This window comes from Centruroides vittatus, unplaced genomic scaffold, assembly GCF_030686945.1.
Source record: "Centruroides vittatus isolate TY-2023 unplaced genomic scaffold, ASM3068694v2 scaffold_324, whole genome shotgun sequence".
In the NCBI taxonomy this organism is placed as follows: domain Eukaryota; kingdom Metazoa; phylum Arthropoda; class Arachnida; order Scorpiones; family Buthidae; genus Centruroides; species Centruroides vittatus.
Window position 1 is genome coordinate 1,741,022 of NW_027122701.1, and position 14,676 is coordinate 1,755,697.

Sequence of the window (14,676 nt, forward strand, 5' to 3'; positions counted from 1 at the left end):
ATCAAATTAATTTTAAAATTTGTTATTTGCGTGTGGTGGTGATGGAGCATTTTGCTTTTAATATTTATATAGATGTACAGAATACAGGTTGCTAGATGTCAACCCTAAAGTGACCTTATCTTTCCTAAAATGGGGACAGTTAGAACTGAACAAGTGCAATCTCTCATCTCTCTGACTATATAAAAGAAAAATTCATCACGACAGATGTCATCTCATGTATGGGCCATTGCATACTTTCTGCTTTATCGACGTGAAAGTTTCCAATAAATTAATATTTAATTGTTAATACTGTAATTTTAAAGTTTTTTAATCATCAACAGAAACAAAAATTAATTTTCATATAATATGTGGAAGAATCATTTTTTAAGAATCAGAAATTGTGATGAGATTTTCTTGTTTCTGATACCCAGAAAATGTCCAGTTTTTCCAATTTTGATTGATTGTCCCATCACTACTTAATAGAAAACCTATTGAAACATTTTACAAAGTTGTTTGTTGTAGAATGATGATTATTTATGTAAAATAATAAGTGACAAAAATATGTGCAGTGTTGTATTTAAAACTAATTTGTTAATTAATTTATTTCCTTTATTTCATAATTTACCTGAAGCAGGGTGAAGAATATTTTCGGGGCCCAAAATTTCCCCTGAACATAAATTACATACAAAATTTTCCCAAAAATTGGTGTACATAACACATAAAATGAAGCATTTTATATATGAATTAATAGTAATTACTATATAATTTGAAACATTAAATCATATAAATAACAAGCAATTATTTTATTGTGACATTGTCACAATTTCAGGCTGCAATTTTTAATCATAATTTTATTTAATTTAAAATATCTCAAATTAGTAGTGTCTTACCCCCCCTTTCATCATACTTTTCATGTTAGCAATGGAGTCATCTATCTAACTCCTTTCAGGGGAAAATTTTTGAATTGAAATAACATGATTTCTAATGCAAACTGGAAGTTTGTATATAGTTAATCAGGGCCTCCTGACCCTAAGCTTTCCATATCTGCTCTTGATTTTCATCTATTTAACTCCATTCTTGAGATTAAGGAAGGGCAGACGATAGAGGGAATTTATAGGCCTATAATTTTTTCAAATTGCAGCCCAGTTAAATAGGCCTACTGTATAATTTGCCATGCAACACTAAACTAATAAATTAATGTAAAAACTTTTTAATTAAAAGAATGCTTTAATTTAAACACACATTATTGTAGGGTAACATATACAATTATAAACTTGATATAATAGGCCTACATTGATTAACAGACATTTTAACATCCAAAATACAAAATGTCTTTACAACAATAGCATGCAATATTTTTCTGAATAATTATTTAAGAAAAATGTATCAGTTTTTGCAAAAATAGCAATTTTTACTTTCCCAGCTTTCTTACATATAACAGAGAGAAAGTATGGTGATCAGTCAAAAAATGATCCCCTCCAGATTTTTACAGTTTTGGACTTTGAAACATTGAGAAATGCAAAAACATTTTGGGGAGTTTTTTCTGTATATATGGATGTTAGTGTGAATATATGTATGCATGTGTGGCATGATTTTGTTCACCCTCATTGTTTCTAATAACTCCTGTGTTTATTGTTGAAAATTTCTGAAATTTTGTAGGGAGATTTTTCTATTGGGGGATTGATGCTATTAAATTTTGATTGTTAAAGGTCAACAGGGTGAGAAGATAAAGGGGGTCATGTCATATCTCAAGTAGGGTTGGATTTAATGACAATTTTACTCATTACTAGCATTTACAATTTTTTATAAAAATCCATCCTTACCCTCAAAATTAAGCTTTTTGCCATTTTATAATAATTAAAAATATAAAGAGTTTTTTAATTAAGTATAACAAATGGCACCACACACAGTTTTAAATGTTGCCAAGAAAGTTAAGCAAGCCTTGCTTGATTTTTGTTTAGGTTTTGACTGACATTTTCATATTTTTTTTTTCTTTTTGAAAGCATGACCATATTTTGCATTATTTTTATATTCTAATAAGTTTTAAAGCATGAGTGTCAAAATATACCTACCAAAAAAAAAAGACAAAGGAAAATGTTTTTTAAGTGATGATAAAACTCATTAGCTATTTAATTGAGAGAATTCAGAAAAGTTTTTAAACACAATTCATTAATTTTCAAATTTTCTATGCAGAGAATGAGTGAATATTTCATTTTAATTTAAGCCTACATAAAATTTCACCTATTAAATAATAATGAAAAGCATTTTGAAATAAAAGTTGATTTTTTTTTCTTTTTTGGGGTTTTTGTAAAAATCAGTAACTGTGACCAACTCATCTTTCATATACTGTGTCTCACTCATAATGTGTCTGCATGTTTAATTTTAATTATTTTCACCAGGCATTTAGATATGGGACATTTCAATGTCACTTTTAAAACACAGGATCTCCCTGCATTTTGGCAAATTTTTTCTAATTAATGTCTATAGACTTAGCCAAGGCACTAAGGTGTGTTTAAAATTTATACGGACACGAAAAAATTAAAGTGAAACACAAATTTACTGCATTAAGTGACAAATGTTTTATTAAAAATAATATGGATTTACATGTTTCTACACTGCAAAAGAAGAATTTTAATCAAACATTAACATTTTGTCACTGAAAATAATGTTTATGAAACTCTTATACAAAAAAACTGTTACATATTTATCCGGACAGGTTTCAAATTGCAAAGTTTTCTTACAATTTAATGGCCAATGTAACCACCATTTAACTTAATTACATTAAATACTCGATTAGGCATTGTTTCAATTAGATTCTGAAGGAATTCAATCTTAAGTTTATCCCAAGCATCTGAAATTGCTGCCTTCAAATCATGAATTGCTTTCCATTGGCATAAACTATACGAACCATCATCCCCCAAAGATTTTCCATCGGATTCAGGTCAGGGCTTCTAGCAGGCCATGTCATCAGATTAATATTTTTACGTTTAAACCACATTTTTGTTGATTTAGAGGCATGCACAGGGGCATTGTCTTGTTGAAAGATCCAATTTGGTCCACAAATATTTGGTCCAGCTTCCAATAAATGATCTTCAAGCATGCCTTGATACTTCTTTGAATTCATTCTTTGAGTTATAAATGCTAAATCTGTGGTTCCGTTGAATCCAAACGCACCCCACACCATTATTGATCCCCCACCCATTTGGCGTTTTGAAAAAATTTGTTTTTCGGTTCTTAAATTGTGCCAATAATACTTCCAACCGTCTGGACCATCTAAGTTGAATTTTTTTTCATCACTGAACAAAACTTCAATCCATTCTTCGGACCATGTCATGTGTTTTTGTGCCCAATCAAGTCTGTCACTTTTGTGCTTTAATGAAAGTGGTGGCATTACGGCTTTTTTTCTGAATTTTAACATTGGAGATGTATTTAAAACTCTCCACACTGTTGTGCTGCTACAAGGCAAGTCTAATTCTTTTTTTATTTTTCTTACTGATGTTTGTTTTGTGGAGCAAACCTTGATGATTTGTCTACAATCTCGAGGAGTAAGCTTGGGTTTTGGACCTGTCTTGAATTTTGATACATCCTTGCCACGTCTTTTTGATAAATAATCACCAACAGTTGATTTTGGATGATTTATATATGCTGCAATTTCTCTTATTGACTTGCCTTGTGATTTATAGGCATCAATCTTCCCTTTTTCATAATCAGATAAATTCTTTGTTCTACCCATTTTAGAATGTTGAACAACATAAAGAATTTGTATTACAATTAGATATGTAAGCTAATTTGCATATTTCAATGCTTGAAACTAAACAATATTCTGTTTAAGTCATAAAATGAGTGCCTGTCCGGATAAATATGTAACAGTTTTTTTGTATAAGAGTTTCATAAACATTATTTTTAGTGACAGAATGTTAATGTTTGATTAAAATTCTTCTTTTGCAGTGTAGAAACATGTAAATCCATATTATTTTTAATAAAACATTTGTCACTTAATGCAGCAAGTTTGTGTTTCACTTTAATTTTTTTGTGTCCGTATAAATTTGAAACACACCTTATTATATTTTATTGTAACATTTTCACAGCTATTGCTGTAATATTTTTCTAATGCAAATTTCCCTGGGACTGCTCTGATTTCCCCTGAACCTCATTTGTGTGATCACACACATTCTGTATCCAAAAGTATGATAAACATGAAATTGGATTGAAATACAAAAAAATATCATTTATTTGTTTTTGAAGACTGCTTATGTTATGTTTTTAAAAGATATCTTGTTTAAAAAAATATATGACTTTCTCTGTTTATGTTTAACATCTGATAAAAATTTTTTAGACTATGAAGAAGAAATATTTTGTGCTTCGGACTGAGACTCCAACAGGACCTGCTAGACTTGAATATTATGACAATGAAAAGAAATGGAAAGCTGGTATCCAACCAAAACGGAGCATTATATTGAAGACTTGCTTTAACATTAATCGAAAGTTAGATTCCAAACAGAAAAATGTTATTGCACTTTATACTCGTGATGATTGTTTTGCAGTTGTAACTGAAAATGATGATGAATTAGATCAATGGTTAACAGCAATGTTGGAACTTCAACATGGTACTCTTGGTCTGGAAGGAGATACAACACCTAAACCTAATTTTGGTATTTAAAGATTTTTGTTAAATAATTTCAGTTTTAAAATATTTAGATTTAGTATTTTTTTATTTATATATTTATGTATAAATGGTATATATGGGTATTTGATGCTTTTTTTACAGAACATGTTTGGCAAGTAATTGTAAAAAATAAAGGTTTAGGAAGTAGTAGAAATATATCCGGCACTCACCGCCTCTGTTTAACTGCTAAGTCTTTGAGTCTTGTAAAGGTGAATCCTCACAGTGACAAACCTGAGTCTTTAGAATTTCCTGTGAGTAAAACTTATGATTTTTAAACTCTATTATAATTCAAAATTAATATCTGGGAAATACATATAAGGAAAATAAGGATATAAGGAAATTAATATCTGTTTAAATACATATAGGAATTTTTCCTATATGCATTTAAACTAATTATTTCATAAATTAGATTATTTTAGCTATTTATTTGTTGATAATAAATACAGCCATTATAATTTCCTTCAAATAGATCATTAACAAACATAGAAAGAAGATATTGCCTTCTAATTTAATATTTTTATGTTATACTTCATTCTGTTTGGTCCTGTGTAATGATATATCTTCTTCAGTCTATCATAACAGTAAGAATAATTTATTTTGTAGAAACAAATTTGTTTATTGACATATACTTGTTGACAGCAATCAGAATTTGTATACATTAAAACTAGATTTATATTTATAATTTATGGCATTTAATGACAGTTTTGAGTTCAAATTGTTATTGACTGATGATGTGGCCCTACTATAATCATATAACCACTGAAATATTTTATTATATTATATTTTATGCCATTGTTAATTTCTTAATAAATTAACTTTTTAAACACTGCAAATAAACCATTAACTCCAGCAAAGATTGATTTATTTGAAAGCTGACATTTTCATTTATGATTGAACCATCAATATCAGTCTTCTAACATAAACAAAAAAGTTCAAAAACAGAATTAGAACAAAAAACATTCAAAATTACAAAATATTCCATTAATTGTTGGATTTTAAACATGACAGAACACTTAAGCTAATGGTTATATTTAAAATATTTCTTGAACTGACCTTGCCACATTTAAATTGCATAGTTATTAGCTTGAATGGTATTTAATGTCAAATACCATTGAAGGACTTTATGAAAAACTGTAAAGAATTTTTACAATCTACAAAACAAAAGTAAACAAAATTTAAGAATAACATATTGAATTCAAACTACATTTTAAATGCCTAAAAATGGCAATTGATTGTACACAACCTCATTTAATTTCATACAAAGATGTCTAAGCAAACAGAAATGCTTCAGCATCCTAAAGTTATAAATTTATTAATCCATGATGATTTATAAATTTCTAATTCTAGTCTTCTGAGGTCAGAGATGTCACTTACTTTTCTTATAATTTCAGTTTCTCTTAGGTTTCCCTCTACATCTTAATTCATGGTATAGGCTGCCAATTCTGTCATTATCTGGTTTTTCTTTATTGGGCTATTTTGCTCCATCATTCTTGTCTTGATACTGTTTGATCATACATTCAACAGTTTTGGTGGTGTACCTGTGGTCTTATGCTACAATCCTTACATACTGCCTATTAATTCCACAATCATGTCCATAACATTCAAACAATGGGAGAATGCTCTTCTAACTAAGGCTATAAATGCCAACAACTTGAAGTGATAGGGGTTGTGAAATATTCTCAGGATAAACATAGGGTGGTAGTTTAATTTCCAAAATCAAAACTGAAATGATACTTGATAGTGGTTAGGGATAATAAGGGTAGTAAAGACTTGGAATATATTGCTGCTACCACATTTCCTCAAGGCAAGAATGGCAAGATAGCACAATGCCCCAATAATGAAAAAACAGATAATGACAGCATTGGCAACATATACCATGAATGAAGATGTAGAGGGAAACCTAAGAGAAACTGAAATTATAAGAAAAGTAAGCAACATCTCTGACCTTCTAAGGCAGAGATGTCTCTTAATTTTCTTATTCAGGAATTAGAAATTTTTAAATTTTCAGACTAATAAGTGTTTAAACTTTAAGGGCACTAAAGCACTTCCATCTGCAGTTTTTTTTTACATTTAAATATAGTTTTTAATTCTTATGTTATTGCTAAATTTTGTTTACTTTTATTTTGTAGATTGTAGATTGTAAAAATTCTTTAGAGTTTTCTCATGAAGTTCTTCAATTGTATTTGACTTTAAAATCACCATTCAAGCTAATATCTTTATGTAATTTAAAATATGGCAAGGGCAGTTTGAGAAATATTTTAAATGTAACAAATAGCCTAAGTGTTCCATCAATGTTTAAAATGTAATGATTAATGAAATATTCTGTAATTTTGAATGTTTTTGTTCTTCTTTAAACTTTGTTGTTTATGTTAGAAGCCTGATGATGTCATTCACTCATGGTCAAAAACATCAGCTGTAAAATAAAATCAGTCTTTGCTGGATGTAAAGGTTTATTTTCCGTTATGAACAGTTATGTTAATTAGCTGTTCTATGATATTTCAAATTACATGAAAATATCAAGTAATTTTATTAATCACTAATCTACAGCACCTTATCAAGAGCCAATGCATTTCTTGAACAATCCAAGTCGGTTATACTAAAAGAGGACCCAACAGCTACAGCACCTTTCACACATTTCCAGCAGTCACCTGATGTTACAAAATTCAAAGCACTTCCAGAAAATTTAAAAAGGTTTAACTACCAACACAGTTCTCTAATAGAATTGCCTAAAGCTGGCCATTGAATAGGGTCGAAAACATTTATCCTTTGGATTTTGCAATTTCAAATGGCTACTGGAAGCATATGAAAGGTACTGTAGATTAGTGATATAATAATTCCAGTTTTACGTATACTCTGTGTTTAATTTTATCAAATTTCATGAATTTTTTTGTATATAATTATACAGTCAAACATCTTAACAGATCACTGACAGGAATATAAAAAATGGCCATTGTTTAGAAAGTTATTTTATATGAATTTTAAAAAGAAACATTCCTGAAAAACTGGCCACAGTTTAGAGATGGCCATTATTGGAGGTATATAAAAATATTGAATTCTAAAAAAATGTTTAGCAAATTTTTTAAAATAAAGTTATAATGGATTGTCTATAAAGGAATACCAAATGTAAGTATCAAGTGTACTTGGAAAGACTTGAATTTGTCAAAAAACAGACAAGTTAAACTCATATTCTAGATATAAAAAATAAGACTGACATTATCATGTTGACTGCCAACCCATTATTGCTAAAATTGCTCTCCCAATGCCATTTTGATTTTGTATTTTATAGTGTAAATTTTTCCACTTTTTTAAAAAATAAATTCTGTTTGTGGTGTCACAATTATTTTTAATTCTTAATCCAAATCCCCACTATTTATTCATTATTAACATTTATTTTTCTATGAGTATGTTCTTATCAGATGCTGCAGGCCAGATTGTGTTTCCCAAGATAACGTATAGGAGGAATCCTAAAAGAATCAGTCATTTATAAGTTAACTTGTAGTTGGGAGTCAATATGTTAAATTCACATTTGACATTAAAACAATGACAAATATGGATTTGTTTTTCTTTCCTATAGATTAAATCATTAAACATCTTTACATTAAACATGCTATCTAATTTTTATTTGTGGAAACTTTTTGATTTTCATGAAATGTATATGCTACAAGCATTCTTTCAATAATGAATTGTGTTGTCATTTAATAGTTGATGAGCATTCGAAGATGTGGGCATTCAGATTGCTTCTTCTTTATGGAGTTGGGTCGTTCATCAGTAACAGGAGCAGGTGAATTATGGATGCAAACTGAAGATACTATAATTGCACAGAATATGCATGAAGCTATATTAGGGTAAGTACAAACATAAGAAATTCTTAACTTCAAAAATTCTGCTTAAAATCCAACAACTTTTATATCATAGATGACATCAGAATATTTCATGGTTTTTGATTTTCTTTTTGCTTCACAGTATTAATACATTGACTATCATTGCAACATTGGATGAAATGCTCTCTGATGTCATTCTCAGTTTTCCTATTTATAACAATTGTTCTTTGGCCAAATTCTTAAGTAAAACTTATTTTGTCAAAAACTTAATTATTTTATAACTGGCTTATGAAACAGAAGCCAGCTAACTGAATTGATTCATACAGAACACTTCACACCGAATATTGAACAATTACTCAAAACCTAATGTCTAGTGTCATAAAAATGCACTTCACAAATATTTTCGGGCTCCTTCAGAGTCCTGCTTTAGGTAAATGTTGCCCTTTCTTTGACTGAACACCAATTTAAAATAAACATTTGAATGTTAAAATATATATATATATTAAATCATATCAGTATCCATTGAGAATGGGACAGATTTAAAAATGCAAGGCATTGGAGCATCTGCCTAAACATTTCAAAAAAATGGAATACAACGTCATGCATCAGTATGAGCATGTGCCATAAATCCTACAATAACTAAATATTATAACTGCAGTTTGTAAAGGGCCTGTGAAACTGCTGACAGAGAAAGTTCTCCTTATAATTAATACACATGCTGTTTAAACTTGCCTTAAAATTTTCTAAAGCCTCCAAAAATCTAAAGCGGTTAGTGTGTTGCATCATTACCAGGACACTAGCTTGTCATAATTGTGTGTCTATATCCAGGTTGAAGGCATATTTTGACAGAAATGTAGATAGCCATGAATGCCTTATGTCAATGGCATGCTCTTGCAGTCTTTTCTCCACTAGTCTTTTCTCCACTAGTCTTTTTGTGGAGCCTATACAAATGAGGTCCCTATCAAATCCCATATCTTTCAAAGGCATGCAATGCACCCCCAGAAGCTTAAGAGGGGTGGGTGGGTCCTTTGCATTCCTAAGGAGTGCGAAAATGGTAGGACATCTCCTGTATGTAATATTTGTCGCTTTTTTGGTTGTAGCACTAAACACTGACCTTAGTCAGGTGGAAAGTTAGCACTTGGTCTTCTCTAACTTTCCACCTCTGATGGGTGTTTAGTGCTATAACCAAAAAAAAAAAAAAGAGAGAGAGAAAAATAAAAAATTATTTGATGTTTGATTGGGGATAAAATGCCAAATGTTTCAAATAGAATTAGGACTGAAAATGAATTTCATTATCTAGAGTCTAAATCACAACTGTAAAAACTATGCCCAGTCCAGTGTAACAAGAGAAACCAGACCTTTATAATGAGTTTTTCAACAAACATCAATAAACAAACTATTTTCATTAGTTTCCATGAATTAGTTTTCATATTATATTTATGTGAATAAATACTTTGTTTTCTGTCTTATTTTCTATGCCCACTATCTATTATTTACATGTATTTACTAGTTACATTTGTTTCTGGTACCTAAAGTTGACTGTTTCACAAGGTAGCTTTTAAGTAGTATTTGACAACAGATTACTGAATATGATTTAACATGTATTAGGCAGTCAGTCTTAAAAACTTTAAATTTTGCTAATGGTAAATTTTTATAATATTTTTTAAGTATAGCATTTTAAATAATTTGAATTTATTTTAAATCTTCATTTGTTCCATTTTTTATTTTCTTTTAATCTGTTAAACAATGAAATGTTTTATTTTGAAAGAAGACTATTTTTAAATATTGAAAGTTTTTTTTGATTTTTAAATAAGTTATACTGTTTTTCTTGTTGAATGCAAGTTAATTGACTACAATTTTAATTTCATAGAAACACCTATTTTTTATTGTGTCAGATTTCTTGTCTTTGAAGCCTCTTTTTATGTACTGTATAAAAATTTATACAATACACAAAAAGATAAATTTTAAATGCTGATCAAATACAACTGTCTTTAACAAAAAATATACTTTTTGTAGTTTTTTTAATATTCATTATTTTTTTTTATATCTCTAATTCTTTAATAACTAAAATATATAAAGAAAATTGCTTCAAATAAAGTTTCAGGGGAAATTTATTTTGCAATTAAATTTAATTAAATTTTACAGAAATGATATAAAACACACTATTAAATTATCATTTAGTAATTATATTAGTGTATTATAAAAAAAAAATTGCTGATTGATAATATGCTGTAAGAATACTTCACAAAATTCCTAACAAATAATATATTGGGATAATATTAGCAAAGCTTTATTGGTATATATCTGTAAAATATGAAAATTTATATGTAAGGTATTAAGATATAATTATTATATTCTTGTTGTTTTTATTAGCTGAAAAGCATTCCGTAGAAAGATCAAATTCAAATATGATGTGTTTTCAATTTTTAAGAATTTTGTTTGAATGTGTGACATTGAGTTTAATCTGTTTTCTTTTCATTTGATATTGTAAATTTATGTATTTTTGACATATTTAAATTCTTGTTTATGCCTCAATAAGAACATACATTTTTTTTGAATTGACTAAACAAAAATGATTTGATCTTTGATTTTTTACAATGTTATCATTAGCTGTAAGTCAATAGCTCACACAGTATTTATTGTTATTACAAATGATATATGATTAGTTATGATTTACCATCATGCAATGGTAACTAAACCTGAAGACTAAAAAATTAAAAGTGAAATTTTTATTGAAATATGGAATTTTGTTGTTGCAGTATTTAATATCTAGTAATTAATTAATTAAAATTTTTATTAGTGTTTTTAAAATTTTATGAAATTATTCATTTATTTATATTTATGTGAAGAGACTTAAAATATAAATTATTCTTATAAATTTAAATAGTGACAATGACATTACAATTGAACAGTTGAATTAGATAAATAATTTGTAAGCTTTCTTCAATAGAGCGATGAAATCCTCTGGCAGTAAGGAAGAATTAGGACCGCTCTCTCGTCCTCGTAGTGCATCTACTAGTGAAAATTCCAAACCCATCAGTTCTAGACATCCAGTTGGTTCTGTTATACCCCCTATGGCATCCAGTATTCCACTGACATCAATAAGTAGAGAACGTTGTGATAGTATGCCATCTCGTTCCCGTACTGTTAGCGAAGGTCATCAAGATAGTAGGTAAGTTTAACATTTTGAACTATTAATATAATTATTATAATACTAAATTAAATGAAATAATCAGTAAATATTTAAATGCAAGCCTTGCATATTTAAGAATTTAATGCGTTCTGAAACTTTATTATTTACAGAATAATTGCAATTCCATTTTCAGTATAAAGTTTCTATAAAATACAGCTGACAATCTTTGGCAGGATTGATTGATTTATCCTAGATTTTTCTCATAGTCATTGAAAACTTTAAAATGAAAATGTAACTGACAAAATATATTAAATACAACTTCATTTACATTCAACACAGAGCATTTTTTGACGCAATTCTCTTTAGTAGTTGTCTGATATTTCTTTTATGTTATTTTAAAATTGCTAAAAATTAAATTAATTAGTATAGTGGAACCTTGCTTAACGAGCACCTCACACAACGAGTATTTCGCATAACGAGCAAAATAAATTGTAAAAATTTGCCTCGCTTAACGAGCGATGGTTCACATAACGAGTGAAGAGGAGAGGGGAAGTTCCGAATTGTGCGCATGCGTCATGCTCCATCAGTCTGTGTTTAGCACTCGTTCCGCTAGCATCTTAGTGTAGCTTGTGATCACATTTTTTCAAACTTGTGTTCATACATATTACTTATAAACATCAACGACCATAGCCTGTTATATAATAAACACGCCAAACAATATGCCAAATTCTTGGGTCATTACATTTAATGAATGATTCCAAATTAAATTTTAGAAATGTCTGAATTAAAAATTAACTATTTATAATTATTAAATTTAATACGAGATGGAAACATAACTGCCTACCTCTAGTCAAATTAATTAATTTCTAATATTTAATTATAGTTTTTACATAACCCAAGAATTTGGCATATTGTTTGGAGTGTTTATCAAACATATTAGCTGTGATTTTTTTTTTTTTCTTTTTTTTTCTGCAAATTGAATTCTCATTCCAGGATGGTTCATTCCTAGAAGAAAAGATGATGATTCACGCTTCTTAACAGTGTATATTGTACAATTTTTTTTTGAATAAACGTTATCCATAAAACATTTGAGAATTTTTTTGGCATGGAATGCATTATCGTATTTTACATTAATTTCTATGGAAAAAATTGTTTCGCTTAACGAGTGTTTCGCATTACGAGTAAGACTCTGGAACGAATTATGCTCGTTAAGCGAGGTTCCACTGTATATGATTCCTTTTATTTATTTACAATACTGCTTGACTTATATTATTGTTTAAAACTAAATTATGACACTTAACCTGTTCTCAGATTATATAAGAATTGTTTTGAAATTTTTTTTCAGTTTCATTATGTTTCTTGAAAATATAAGTTTTTACGACACTAAACAGGATTTCAAAATTTTATTTACATTAAATGCTACATTATATTAATTAATACAAGTTTCCATTTTTATAATTTTCTAATATTTTAATATGCAAGCAGAAATTCTGCATTTTACTATTATTCATATTACTAATGAAATTTGAAATATTTTTAGTCCTCACTCAAGAAGTCATTATTCATCAGCAAGTTCTTCTGGTCATCTTCTGGATACTCAAAGACCCCATACCATGTATGGAAGAACTGTGTCATATTCTCCTCCTTCAAATAAACCTTTGAGGTAAATTTTTAAAATTTTTTAGTTGATTCTTTTTCTTAATTTATAATAACTCAATTTGAAATTTATTCATTTATATATGAGCCGTTCACAGGCCAAATCGATTAACTTCATTTGTAAATCCTCAATATAATCATTATTATTTTTACATTTTTTGCATAACTAATTTCATATATCGTTATATTAAAGCTATGTTTTTTGGAGTTAATCAATTTGACAGCTCATAAATCCTTCAATTTTTAAGAATCGAAATGTCATATGTCTTTGTGAGGTATGGCAAGCATTACTTGAATAAAGAATTAAAATTCATGTGTGTGACTAAAAATTATTTGAAAAATGGAATAAATAAGACAAATAATAAAGTTGCCTTATATTTACTGGGTGGCTACTAAATACCATGTTTACTTGCATATATGACGAGGTTTTCATTCATTTATCACAGCTTCAAATTCCTAGGTTGTCCTATACGCATGAGTGAAAGATTCTTTGCGTTTTTGCAAATAATTTTTGTGAACCGTATATTCACATTTTTTACTGGATGCTTACCCTCTTGTATTTAAAAACATAAGTACAGTGCAACCTCTGTATTCATAATATTTGATATTTGTCACATTTTGATGACTTTTTATTTTTCCATACTCCCTCATCAGTATTTTCTGTATTCATTGTCATTCCCAACATCGGAAGTGGCACTACAATCGCACACCCATGTCGATCAGCTAGCCGTGTTAGCTAGCTGTAGTTAATCAGTCTGCTTTGTGCGGTCATCGTGTGTTGTTGAGTTATTGAAAAATAATCAATGCGAGAAACCAAGTTCCAGTCACTCCAAAGTGGCACCCAAATGTTGCTATAGTCAACCAAAATACAAATACATTCAATGGTAATGTAATTGCCTACTTCAGAAAAGTTTTAAAAAGCAGTCAAAAACACACAACACTGGACAAGTTCTTTATTAAATTGAGTTCTACTGAATCATTGGCAAAATAGACCTCATGATCATAATTGGAATTACCTAATGTTTTAATTGATGTCTTCTTCTAAACAATAATACTGTTCTTCTCCTTCTACCACTATACTGTATTTATTTAGTACAATAAAGATAAAGTTTTACAAACAACATAATTTTTATTCTTGTACATTTTTTTCAGGATGGGAATGGATTAATTGAATATCAGTTATTATGAGAAAAATTGTTTTTATATTCATCATATTCCATATTCGTTAGGTCCTTAGGAACAGATTAATGATGAATATAGAGGTTCCTCTGTATTTTATTTTGGTCATTTGAATCGCTCTTGTATATTGTTAGGAGTAAAGATGAATAGCAATAGTAAAAGCAAAGGTTTTGAATTGAATTTCAGATTGAAATTCTAAAATCACACAGGAGCACAATATAAGTTTTAATCCATTCCACATG

General features: G+C 28.7%; 1 protein-coding gene across 3 annotated transcripts in view; it reads left to right on the forward strand.

The window, feature by feature from the left end:
• The window catches only part of chico (insulin receptor substrate 1 chico), a 75,707-nt gene that overhangs the window by 21,107 nt on the left and 39,924 nt on the right, over positions 1-14,676 (forward strand). For all 3 annotated transcript variants that reach the window (XM_067286052.1, XM_067286055.1, XM_067286053.1), the window contains exons 3-7: positions 4,316-4,631; positions 4,748-4,896; positions 8,348-8,490; positions 11,417-11,638; positions 13,140-13,262. In XM_067286052.1, coding sequence (XP_067142153.1) covers positions 4,316-4,631; positions 4,748-4,896; positions 8,348-8,490; positions 11,417-11,638; positions 13,140-13,262 — 953 coding nt within the window. The remainder of the gene's footprint in view (positions 1-4,315; positions 4,632-4,747; positions 4,897-8,347; positions 8,491-11,416; positions 11,639-13,139; positions 13,263-14,676) is intronic.